We start from the raw sequence: 13,477 nt of genomic DNA on the forward strand, positions 1-13,477 counted from the left end.
AGAGCTGCGGAAATGGAACTTTATGAGTGCTTGCGGGAATTGGGATTTCCACGAGCAAGCTTGTAGGAATTGAAGCTTGTTTGCGGGAAGGAGCTCTTGCGAATGGGGCTTGCGGAAAATAGGGCTTTATGAGCTTCTTTAGGAAAACTGGGGTGGCTAGGAATGGGTTCACGGATGGCTTGTGGGCTTTGAAGCCTATTTGCGGAAAGGCTCTTACGATGGGTCTTGCGGGAAGGGGCTTTATAAGCTTCTTCTTCTTCTCTTCAAAATCCCGGGGCTAGGAATGGACTTACGGGGGATTAGTGGGAAGGGGGCTTAGGAAAGCCCCCTTAGAAGCTTCTGGTGTGGGCAGATCCGACGTGGAAGAGGGAGGGGTAGTAATGGTAGAAGAATGACGTCGAGTGGGGGGGAATTTGGCAGCGGCCTGACGGTCTATGGTGGCGCAAGGCGGCGGTGTTGGTGGCTGGGTTGGGCGGCGATCTCCACGATTGGGCGGCGTCAGCTACGGCTTTCTCTCTCCCTCCACGACTTCAGCACGACAGCCCTCCCCTTCCTCCCCACTAGGGGGGGTTTATATAGCCCAGGGGGGAGAGGGGACCTCCCCCACGTGGCCATTGCGTGGTTCCCTCCCCCCCCCCCCCCTCATGCAGCCCACCACTCGACGAAGCCCATCCCTCCACACTCCCTCTCCTCCAGCCCTGCATCGGCTGGGGGAAAAGGGATAAATATATAAAAAAATTTGCTTTAATAATATCCATTTAGCCCCTCCCAAGAGGGTGTTTATTCGCGGTTTGCGGATTTGAACCCTTGACTCGCTTTGCGAATGCGGAGGTCTCGATTGCTATGCATGCGGATTACAGAATAAATTGTCGGCAATTTCCATACGAAAGATGCCCTTACACAGGGTTTACGCGGTGTGTGGGAAGTCGGGTTTAGTAATATATATATATATATATATATATATATATATATATATATATATATATATATATATATATATAAGCGAAAATATTACATCATGCGTAAGTTAGTGCGGCAATAGACTTGCCACTCTAACTGTCATGTGCTAAGCTGATTGCAAATTTTTCATGTGAATGAGAGAATAGGTACTCTAGTTTCTCTCACATGCATCCAAAGAGCAATCCTAAGTAAGGACTCTCATGGCTAAAGGCTAAAGGCTAAAGGCTAAAGGGTCTCCAGTACATATCCAAGGTTTTGCCACCAAAATAGAGACTTCACAAATGACTCTCTCCTCCAATATGTGGAAGAAGCAAAAGCCACATGCCCTCTTTGATCGGCATAGCATCCTAGCTCCTCGAGTATTGCGTTGTGATCGTCCATAGGGACCACATGAGTTAAATAAGCAAGTTGGTCCAAATGGAGCTCTCTATTATCCATGACCGTCAGCAACTTATAGGCCAGATGTACCAATGCTGTAAAACCATGGATGGGCTTATGCATCCATGCCCATCTCCTCCGTGCAATCTCTAGAACATGTGCATGCAGTGTCTCTGTGATTACAGTGTAAGCATGTGCCTCCATCAATACCGCTTTAAAGAAGTGAATGAGAAGGTCCATGGTGGATGCCTCACAATCACTCATACGTAACACCCTATAAAAGGGAGTTACAACAATGACAATGGCATAGACTTTCTGCCAAAACTGCTCATTGAGGCAAAAGTGTTGTATGGCTTTGGCCTCCTCTGTCTCATGCTCGTCCCACTCATTTCATAGAGTAGATATCATTGTTTGGCGCAAGGTGGACTGCACCTCATAAAGGTGCTCAAGTAATAACCACACATAAGCAAAGTGAGTTGAAAAAGGCTTCTTCAACTTGAGTGTGCTATGCTCGCAACACATCGCAAACACCTTTACCTTTATCGTGATGAAGGTGACAATCGATGTGGCTTTGCAGACAACCCTCTTGACCCACTTAAGCTTCCCAATGTCCTCCATGAGCTAGCCCAAACAATGACTTGGATATGGAGCTCACACAATCATGGGGAACTCAGCTTCATGCAAACAACCCATGCATTGACAATTCAATGCATTGTCGTTAACAACTTGCACCACAGATTACAATACCTAGAATGAGAAAGAGAGAGTTGACCCTCGAAAGATTGGACTTTTAAGAATCAAGAGAGGTAGAGACTTGGGGGAAGAGAGAATTGAGATGATTTTAAAGAGAATAGGGAGATAGATAATTATGAATAATAAAAGAAACAAATTTAGAAGACAATGTATACCCCAATGATAGCTTGTTGAATGTGGTAATAGATGAAGATGCTCGTTGTTTTCCTCCCTCTCTAGTTGGTGTCTATAGTCCACAAAAAGTAAATGCCAAGTTGACATGAGACGAGTATGTTGATAATACCCCATTTCTTACAATCACTCCATCTGAGACGAGTATGTTGATAATGCCCCGTTTCTTACAATCAAGGGAGGGAGAGACTTGGGGGAAGAGAGAATTGAGATAGATTTTAAAGAGAATAGGGAGATAGATAATTATGAATAATAATAGAAACAAATTTAGAAGACAATGTATACCCCAATGATAGCTTGTCGAATGTGGCAATAGATGAAGATGGCCGTTGTTTTCCTCCCCAGCTAGTTGGTGTCTACAGTCCACAAAAAGTAAATGCTAAGTTGACATGAGACGAGTATGTCGATTATACCCCGTTTCTTACAATCACTCCATCTGTTGGTGAGAATGGAGCACCTATATTTTATCTAAGCGGCTTGAATAGGATCAAGGGCTCTATCAATCCTCTCCTCTTTATCAGTCTTGTATGTGACACCAATCCATCCTTCAGATGGACCCACATTGGCAATGGCTTTTACCGTCTTCTTCCATTGCTCTTGCTTTAGGACATTGAATGCAAGATTATACTCAATCACCGTGTGTGTAATTTCAATGTCCACAAGTCGTTGCCTTTCTCTAAGAAAGGTAACCGATCCATGCATATAATTGAGAGCTTGAGAGAGATAGGATTGCCTCTTTGGTGCTGCATGAGTTTCCACTTTGTGTCTTTTGCTGGAGCTAGATGTGGACAGGGAGCCCTTGCCACCCATGGTGAAGGCCTAACCTGCATCGATTAAAGATATGTCCACATTCAATACTTTTTCATTAGTAGGCATAGGTGTTGGTGCTGATACGCCACTTCCTCTTCCTCTAGTGGATCCCCCTCTCATCTTGGTGAGAATCTTGTTCGCAATGTTTTGAGAGATTTTCTTGCATGGAGCAACTTGCCACATCCATCCCCCCCCCCTTTTGGAAAGATGTCTGAGAGGTTTGGTCGCACCACTTGTAGCGTTTCTTCCAATGGTGGGAGTTGGACTTCTTTGTGTTCCTCTCCACATGGTTGGTGTACAAATTGAAGGCCTCTTGCTCCTCACGAGTCATGATGTTGATGGAGAGGGAGACTCACGAGTGAGAGAGAGGCCCAAGGGATAGTGAGAGGCTTGAGTCTCAAGCCTTGAGAAAGAGAGGGAGAGTGAGAGGCGTGAAAGCTAGAGAGAGGGGGGGGAAGCTAGAGAGAGAGGGGGTAGGAATTAGGATAGGCTTGAATCTTTATAGATAGATAGCTTGCTTGAAGAGAGAGAGACTTGAGCAATGAGAATGCTTGTTGATTGGGTGTGAAAGGATGGAGGGGAGGAGCACCTTTTATAGGCTAGAGAAGAGAGTGGAACAAGAGAGGGATCCAAAGTGGAAGAAGAGACAAGGCTCAAGAGTGTGGAAAAGAGCATCCCAAGGCTAGAGCATGGGATCTAATGGCAATTGGCATCCAATGAGCAATGGGCATTCATCAATGGTAAGTGGCAATGGGCTGGCAAGTGTGCCACGTGGGCAGAAAATGGGACAAAAATGCGAGCAGAAAGTGCAGAATTGACTGACTGGGACACAAGACACGTCCGACGCGGTTGCCAAAAAGTGACAGTTTTTACATATGGAATCGTAATGGGGTACCATTCCACACTGTATGGATCATTTGAATACAAGTCACTTTAGCATTCAAGTAAATGGCCCTTGGTGACTCTAAGTAACTTTGTAGCAAAAGATGATACAAGGCTAAATTTATTTGTTTCAATGTAACGTTGCACAATACTCTCATATGATTAAGAAATGATTTAAGTTTGGGATTTCACCCATGTACTCCGTAAGGTATCTTCATCACACTATGCATTTTTGTGGAATGGGAATGGAAACAATGACACTTATGGAACACAATTCCCAAGTTCCTTAAGCCATGGAGTGGAGTTCCGTGTGACTATGGTGATAAATAGAGAAAAACACTCTTAACTTCAAATATTAGAGGAGGAGAGTATGTGAACAGGCTTAAGCATTTAACAAAGTCAAGCATACTCAGGGTGTTGAAATAGGGATGCCTTCGTTGTTAGCCTGCATTGAAAATGCAAGCCACAAAGTGGTTTCTCCCTATGAGCTCTGATCACTGGATTGTTATGCTTGATGCAATGCTCAGGAATAGGGACCAACTTGAACTCTTTCTGCTAATGGGTGGAGGTTTGCTTGTTCTTCCTCAATATCCGACAACATAAGTAGTGGATTCATTGAAGCTCCGTTGTTGATCTAGGAGTACTTGGTTCATGGCCCTCAAGCATTGGATCTAGGTCATGAGGTTCTAGATGGTCAATTTATTAGTCTTATTTCAGGATGTGGTTCTATTATTGCTTTGCTTGGGCCAGACTTGATGTCAAAGGCACAAATGGGAACCTCTGAGCGTATCATTGAGGGAAAGTATGCTAACGTGGAAGATTTTGGGTTCCTGATGGTTCTCTTCTTCCCATTCCTTGTGCTTATCTACCTAGGGAAGGTCTAAATTCACAAGCATGCACATCCATAGGCCATCATCTTCTGTGCTGGGAAGTTAATAAAGCAGGGATGCTGCTACTGGATCTCTCAGTGTACAAGTCAATTCCCTTGGTTTCAGGACTAGCTATTCCACAGCTATTTAGCTCTTCATGCTAGGAGTCTACTTGGTGCTGATGGATCAGTAACCTATGGCCAGGGGGTGCTTAGTCTTTACTTCACAAGCAAGCAATGTTCAGACAATGTTTATGTGTCCAAAACAACATGCAATTGAATATAGTCAAGCATTTACATATGACCACCCTCCCTTTCAAACTTGTAGCTCTTGATGTTATGTGAAAAGTTTTCAAGTTAAAAAAAGGAGTGTGCGATTGAATATAGTCAAGCATTGACATATGACCACCCTTCCTTTCAACCTTGTAGCTCTTGATGTTATGTGAAAAGTTTACAAGTTAAAAAAGGAGTGTGCTATAGATCACGTGTTTCCTGAAAATAATAAAGCTCCTCAAGTAACATTGATTTTAGAATGTAATGTGTCACTATATAACGAAGTATTTGCCTTTTCTAGTGAGATTCTAAAGAGAGAAGACATATGGACGAAGCATTTGGCCAGAGTGATTTATGTAATTCTGATTTCTGGATTGTGTTCTAGGTACACATGTATGGAACATCCCTTGGTGGGTTTCTGGCTCAAATGTTTGCTCATTATCGGCCTAGAAGAGTCAAGTCTTTGGTGCTTTCTAACACTTTTCTTGATACAAGAGAATTTGCTGCTGCTATGGCTTGGTCCTCTTTGTGAGATTTCATCTCTTGTGTGTTCTGTGTGTATTTGTAGTTTTTTTCCTGAAAGTGTGATTTTTATCCTTTTACTTCTTTGGTGAATTAGAATCAACTGGACGCCAGAGTTCATGTTAAAACGTTATATCTTGTCTGGAATTCGTGATGGCCCGCAAGAGCCTCTTATAGCTGATTCCATTGACTTTGTCGTAAATCAGGTCTGATCAATCTTTCTCTAAATAGTGTAAGTTTGTCTGTTGACACCAGAATTTTCAACGTCTAAGATATATGCACCTTATAACAGAAAAGTTCTTTTTGTGGCAAGTGGATTTGTTATAGCATATTAGTGCAACATCTCATTTGATCTGGCATGCTGAATGTTGTCTGTCTGGTGCATGCTAGACTGTTCATTAGTGATTTTTGTTGCATTGTCTCAGCTTGAAACCCTGTCAAGAGAGGAACTTGCATCTCGCTTGACGTTGAACACTGCAATTGGGGCAGTTGGGCAGATTCTGGTGCCTGACTCAGCCATTACAATCATGGATGTAAGTGAAATCATCTTTGTTGGGAAAAGAACTTTGACAAGCTCAGTGCTGATTCATAGTAATTTGAATTCGTATAGAGTGCTGTAGCTTTACAAATGGAGGTGGGTACATACTGCCAAAAACTTGAAGTGGTTGTCATGACACAACTGTTCATCCTTAAGCTTGTACCAAGTGAAATTGTATTGGCTTTAAAATAACCAAGTGGTGATGATTATTGTTTACAACTCATAACCTTGTACCATAGCTTTCATAGGCTGCCTCTACTGGCCGTAGTTTCTCTATAAATCTCTGTAGTGTCACACTTCTTGAAAGATTGTGTCACAGGTTGCTAGAATTGCTTTTCAAGTTCCATATAAATGATAATGGCCACTAATTATCTCATTAGCCAGTTTCTAGTTGAGCAAAGACACCATCAAGTTACCCCCGAATCAAAATTTTGCATGAGATGTTGCAGTTGTGTAACTGGTTCCATTTCAAAGTATCTAGGGAGAATTGTAATAAATAGTAGCTGTGCGTACGGAGATCACTCTCCTTTAGACAGGAGAGAGATCAAAGCTAGGCAGCAAGAGATCTCAGATACCGACTGAATTTCTACCCAATGCCCAGCACATAAGAAAAGGGAGAGAGAGAGAGAATGAGACAATGACAGAGAACGCCACACTATCATGGGGGAATCGGAGTCGTTAATTAGACTTAAGGCTTGCATTGCCTCTCCATGTCTCGTCAAGGTTTTGTTATGGGTGATTCTAATGCATGTGTATTTGCGAATCAGGTGACTTCACCGTACTTGGTCATGGATGGTCCTGAGGGGCAAGCTTGGGATGCACTCGCAGTTGTGTCTTTGAAACAAGACATGTGGTCTTGGATGCATCCTTCACAGTCTGGATATACTTATCGTTCTCTTCAGCATCCAAACACCTGGGCTAGACTTAATAGGATCTACATTTGTCGGAGTGATTCTTTTTTTCCTACAGTGATTGATATGTGGATGGAGCGACATCATGTCTTGTTAGGTCACTATCCTTTGGTTTTGGATTTAACTCATAGGCCAATTTATGCCTTTAAGGCCCTGCTTGCTTGTTTGCCTCTACTTTTCAATCAATCTTTTTTGTTGCAAAATCAGTTTTTGGAATGTATCCAGCAATTGATTGCTTTTTTTAGCTGGAGGGTCCTATTTGGAGGGATGGAAGCATAGGCTGTCTTTAGGGATAATGCATGTGCGTTGTCCCTACAGTATGTTATTCAGCACGCTTCTTCTTTTCGAGCCGAATTGCAACATTTGCAAACTTTGTTGGCTCACTCATTCTCTTTATATCAGTCAAGGGATACTACTGATAACTTGCTTACATGCATTGAATGGTTGAAATGTAGAGTTCAATCTCTTCAAGACCAGGATTATGCTAAGTATAAGTTGTTAGCCCGAGCAGAAGCTGCACATGATAATAATGACATGATCAAATACCTTTTCAAGATCAAGTTGAAGCATAACAACCTGCTGGCCTGAGGCTTTGGCATAATCAATCCCTAGTTGAACATTCAAAATGTTATGCATTATATTCCGTCCCCTAATGAAACCATATTGACGTGGATGAACCAAGTGCGGGAATACTTTCTACAATCTATTGGCAATGATTTTAGAAAATATTTTATACAAAGAACCCATAACAAAAATGGGTCTCCATTGTTTCAAAGAAGTCCGAGAAGGAACCTTGGGCAACAATTGAATCACAACAATCTTCCAATCTGAAGGCATTCTACCAGAATTCCAAACTTGCTAACATAGGCGAGTTAATGGGTCCTTAAGCTACTCAACATGGGTTGAAAACCACCCATTAGGAAGCCCACCCCAGCCAAGGCTTTTCCTTCGTGGTAAATGGGAGAGCACATCCTCCACTTCAGCCTCTGAGATATCAATCTCCATCAAATCAACCCATTCAGGCTTAACCTGATTATTAACCAAAACACAAATGTATCGATGAGCAGAGTGAACAGCATTAGAAAGAATCTCTTGTGGACCCAATAAGGATCTATAATAGTCAATGCACATTTGAATGATGGAAGCATGTTCAGTAACCATAACACCTTGCTCATCCAACAAACACACAATATTTTCTCGAGTGTATTTCTGACGTAGACGATGGGATTTGGTCCTTGCATGACCTCTCTTGTTGATACCATTAGTTAGGATGTTGTGGCTTGTATTGCACTTAATGGGGGGATCACAGATGAAATTGTCTTGTCTCATTCTCTTCGGCATGGCTGCCCTCTCAGTCCTTAGCTATTTGCTTTGGTCACTCACCCAATGCTCTCATTGTTGAATAAGTTGGCTGATCAAGGTGAGATTGTTGGTTTGTCTCTTCCTAGTGGTGTCCAATTTTTGGGTCAATCCTTGGTTGATGATTTCTTTATGTTTCTTAAAGCTAATGGCACTAATGTTAATAGGGCAATGGTTATGTGAAATCTCTTTGCGTTAGTGTCGAGGCTTCGTAGTAATACTCAGAAATCTACCTTGATTTCTTGTATGGAGAGTGATTTGCAAGCTTTGGATTGGCAAAGAGCTTTGATTTCTAAAGGAGATATTACTCGACACATGGTTTATCCTATTGGTGTGGATGTAGCTCCCTGTGCCTTGCTTGATTGGATGTCATCTCTTATACATGATTGGTTCATGTATTGGAAATCTCAAGGTTCTGGCCTCTTCATGTCAGACTTAAAGTTGCTGAATGCATTATGATCAGTATGGTCTCGTTTTTTCAGCCCTTACTTCCTTGGACCAAGAAGTCTCTTTTGGAATTGGTTCAGCCTATCCATTTCATGTTGTGGAAAAAGAAAGGGAATCATTTGGGCCAGGTGTGGATTTTGTGGCAGCATGTGACTACTCCTAAAAGGATGGGGGCAACAACTTTATTGGATGTTAATTTTCATATGGTTGCTTTGAGACTAGCACTTTTGCAAGCACTATGTGCGCAGAGTCATCCTTGGTCAAATATTGCAAAATTCTTCATAGAAAAGATTGTTCTCTCTCATGGTCGCACGGTTATTCAAGTTTCTTGGTGGCATGTGCTTAACTCCACGAGGCCTATTAAGGTCTCCCAATTTTTTCTCCTTTCTCATTTGATTGCATCCTAGCAGGAGATGTTACGTTTTGCAATTTGGCGCCCTCCTGATTTTTGTAAGGAGGAGAATTCACTACAAGGAGAAGTCTTGGCTACCTCCACATTGTTGGATTGGCTTGATAAAGACTTGTAGTGAGATAATTTTAATTGGATAGCTCGTTTCGTGTTGCAGACAGTGCATGATGATATCATTCCTGGGTAGAATTGCCTTTACTCTTTTTGGTGCTTTTGTCAATACTTTCGGGTGCCTTGTAGCTATTAGGGATATTTGGTCGTCCTTACAGGACAAGCTTTTGAGGTTCTTTCCTTTGCTTGCCTTATAGCCATTGTCTCCTTAGCGAGATTGGATGTTTGTGCTTCCTGATTATTTCGAGAAAAGGTCGCTTCATCTCTTTGTTTCTTGCCTTGTTGCTCGATAGATTTGGAGTTTTGTTTCCCGTGTGTGGTCCTCGGCGACTCAGCAGTGGATATGCCTTCTATGCCTGCCTTGCAATCAGATTATGCCTGCCTCTTCCATTTCCTTCGATGGATAGCTTTGTGCCATATTTCGCGTACTCGGAATGCCTTTATTGTTTTTTTCTGCCTAGGGCGTCCATGGTCATGTGGCCCGTGTTCGTGGTTTAGTGTTGTGGTAGATCTCCTCTATGGTTTCACTGATCTGGTTCTTCCTAACATTGTTGCTCCCTGGTTGGATATTGTTCGCTCCACTCTAGCTGTCCTTTCTGTGTGATATTTGTGTGATAGGGTCTTGGTAGCCTTTCGCCTTAATCTATGTATGTTCTGTTTTCTTAGCTAACTTGATGGTCTGGTGTAAATGTAGCTACTTAATTCAATTATTTTCACGCAAAAAAGAGAGAGAGAGAGGGGCTTTTTCTAACATCTAGGTTTATAGAGAGAGAGAGAGGATCTATTTTGGTCATTCTTAGCATAGCAACCAATCAAGGCCATTATCGTGGTAGAATGAAATGTGCCACAATCTTCTAGAGGTTGGAACAAATGGTGCACATGTGGCCTGGTTGGTGCTAGGAAGCCTTGCAGACTCAAAGAATACAAGTGAAACATTACATGATAACATTAAAAGAAAAGAGAAACATTAAAAATGATTGAAAAGGATAACATTAAAAACAATAGATACAAATCATTAAAGCTAAAAACGTTAAGCATTAATCCTTAAGTTAGCCACATTAGAGGAAAAAAAACTCTTTCAGGCATGTGGGAAAACGGGTGCACGTGAAATGTTTCCCAACCTGAAATGCCACGTGGCAGCCTGTCTCCTTACGTTTCAGCATTTTGGGTTCTCCCAACAGGCCTTTCAGGGCATTTGCTGTTTCTATGTTTGAGCTTCTGCATAGGGACAATGCACACGTGTAGTATGTCCACCTCTATGCCACAGCCCTCATTTGGGCCACATCAAGTAGTGAGAATGCATGGATAATTCATGACTTGAGCCAACTATTATTAGAGCTAGCAAGATGGTGGCCTTCGTGCTCAACCGTTACTTTGTTCACCACGAGTTCTTAAAGAAGTCCAAAACGATTCTTCTCAAATACTTGGACACTTGCTTTGCTTATAGGTTCTTGATGTTGGGTCACTTATCGATTAGTGCTGCAATGAGATAGGTCTTTGTCAAGGATAAGTTCAAGAGCTCCCCTTTGCTTCTACTCATGCCACAATCTCACGCATGGGTACATAATTGAGGACATCGGATTTTGGACAAGGTGAACCGGATTGATGCCATGGTGCAGCCCGTTATACATTTATGATAGTTTACTGTAGCTAGTTCAAGTTTTGAGTCTTGATTTGATATTTGTTCATACCATTGGCCTTACCACTTGGGCCTTGGCTCTTTCATGACAATATGATATGTGCTTCAGACCTCAAACATTTATAAATTATGGCTTGAGTCATTAGAGGTTAGATTGTTATTTAGTTGTGTGCTTATTTTGCAGCATCAACTGGCCTCACTATATCATGAACCATTCATTTTGTTTTGAGCACTACAAATTTGCAATATGATGTTTGAGTGTTCTTTTAGAGTGTCTTAATACTTATAAGATTGTTGACTGTAAAACTATGTAGAAATTCTAAATTTTTCTATTTTATAATTTTCCATGCACTCCCCATTCCAGCTGCATTTCCTCTTTTTGTTCTCATTTCCCGTTCATTGTTCCGTCTGGCCATGGTTATTGTGTGTTCCCTTAATAGGATACCCATGATTAATAGATTGTGTTTTACTCAGCTCACTTCTGATCTACTTGAATCCATTAGACGCAAATGTCTAGTGGATCATGTGTATCCCACAATATGGGAGACCATTGAAAAAGGGGATCCAAATGAAAGGATCTCCTTTGAGGAAGGAACATCAAGGAATATTCAAAAGGGATTTGAGTGGAAGAATTATGCCAAAAATGATGGCTATGTACTCTACAAAGAGAGAGTATGTGTCTTGAAAGATGAAGAATTTCGGTGCTAGATATATTTATCAATGTCATGATGGCCCTGGTACAGGACAATTGTGAACTTACAAGACTTATAGTCTTGTCAAGAGACAATTTTACTTGCTTGGAATGTGTAAGGACACCCTAGATTAGACAGCAGGTCAATAAGGTTGAAAGCTTAAAGTTTGAAAGTCTTCTTTACACTTTAGAAATTCCTTTGGAAAAATGAGAGAGTATCTCCATTGGTTTAATTGTTGGATTACCTAGGATATCATGGGGTGCACGACTTTGTATGTGTAATTATGGGTAGGTTGACTAAAAACTAAGTTTGTTCCAATATCGTATGATGTTAAAATCTAGAACTAGCTGGATTATTCTTAGAGAATATTTGCAGAAGCTTTTCGGAGTACATTATCCTTGATTGTAACTTGATGGGCAAAGTGAAGATATGCTTCATTTTTATGTAAGTAAAAGGCAAACCAATTGAGAAGAGTACCTACTCATAATAGAGTTTGCATACAATAGTGTCAAGTACTGTTCCACCAAATATAGTCCCTTTATGCTGATATATGGTTCTTAGACTAGTGCTCCCTTTCAATAGGACTGCAAAGGAGAAAGTTCAAGCAGCCAAATAATTAGATAGAGCGAGAGCCTATGTTGACTTACATAAAAGACCTCTTGTGTTTAAAGAGGGCAAGCAAGTATATCTTAAGGTGCTTGAGTCAATGGGGTTGTAGCTCAAGTGGTTTGACCATGTGGGTGTATACATGGGTGTGTGAGTCCAAACCTTGGATACATCTCAATGGCATCTTTCGAATTTCTAGCCTTTCTACAAAAAGAAAAAGAAAGAAACCATGAATATATGTTAATGCTCAAAGTTCTCTCCTAGGTATTGTGGGCCATTCAAAATATTGAAGAAGATAAATGAAATGGCTTACAAATTTCATTTTCTTGCCACAAGTAAGATACATCTAGCATGTAAGTTCATTCATGAACAAATTGGGTGAAGGTGATAATTTGTCCATAGGGGCTGAAATAGTGGAACTCTTTTATAAGCAATCCCTTCTATATAGGCTTGAGAGAATTTTCGATGTCTTGGGGGGACTATTACTTGGGTCACAAATAGAGGCCCAACATGAGGCTATGAGGATGTTTAGGGGAGATTTTCTTTTCTCATCATTGGACAGTATTGGAGCAATATTCCCACTCTAGATTACTCATAGGCATAGTGGACCTAGGGATATTGTCACTAATGGGAGTTGATTGCTAGTATTATAGCTTGGTACATCTAGACCGCGAGGTGCAGTCATGTTATCAACCGTCAGGATGTATCCACATCAAAGACTCTATCGAGGATCAAGATAGAGATCATCCACACTCGTTGTGGGAGATGGGAGGGGATGCAAGGTAGCTTTGAGAGGATGAGGAAGAGGAGAGGCCTTCTTGTGGACATGGAGCTCAAGCACTTTCTTTCACATTTTTCCTCAAATGGTTTGACATTATAGACAATTGGATTGGTGGTTCACGCAACGAAGTACATTTGTGATGTATTGAGTGACTCTTTTATAGAGTTCCATGTACTTAATATTTTACATCAGGTTTTCTTCAAGGTGTTATTAGTAGAATTTCTTTTCTAAGAGAAAAAACGAATAGGGAATAGTGTCTAGCAAAAGTGTTTGATATAATAGAAGAATTCTTCAAAAGAGACTTCAATATGGGAGAATGTAAGCACTATTTCACTTTGCTCTTAAACTTTCCTACTTCTATTTTGGA

General features: G+C 41.3%; 1 protein-coding gene across 2 annotated transcripts in view; it reads left to right on the forward strand.

The window, feature by feature from the left end:
• Window positions 1-13,477, forward strand: part of LOC148015974 (alpha/beta-Hydrolases superfamily protein) — an 88,472-nt gene that overhangs the window by 45,574 nt on the left and 29,421 nt on the right. For both annotated transcript variants that reach the window (XM_087664463.1, XM_087664462.1), the window contains exons 4-6: window positions 5,481-5,623; window positions 5,715-5,823; window positions 6,043-6,150. In XM_087664463.1, the coding sequence (XP_087520589.1) occupies window positions 5,481-5,623; window positions 5,715-5,823; window positions 6,043-6,150 (360 nt within the window). The remainder of the gene's footprint in view (window positions 1-5,480; window positions 5,624-5,714; window positions 5,824-6,042; window positions 6,151-13,477) is intronic.

The sequence above is a fragment of the Lygodium microphyllum genome, chromosome 23, assembly GCF_053477565.2.
Source record: "Lygodium microphyllum isolate KBCC chromosome 23, Lygodium_microphyllum_v1.1.10, whole genome shotgun sequence".
Classification (NCBI taxonomy): domain Eukaryota; kingdom Viridiplantae; phylum Streptophyta; class Polypodiopsida; order Schizaeales; family Lygodiaceae; genus Lygodium; species Lygodium microphyllum.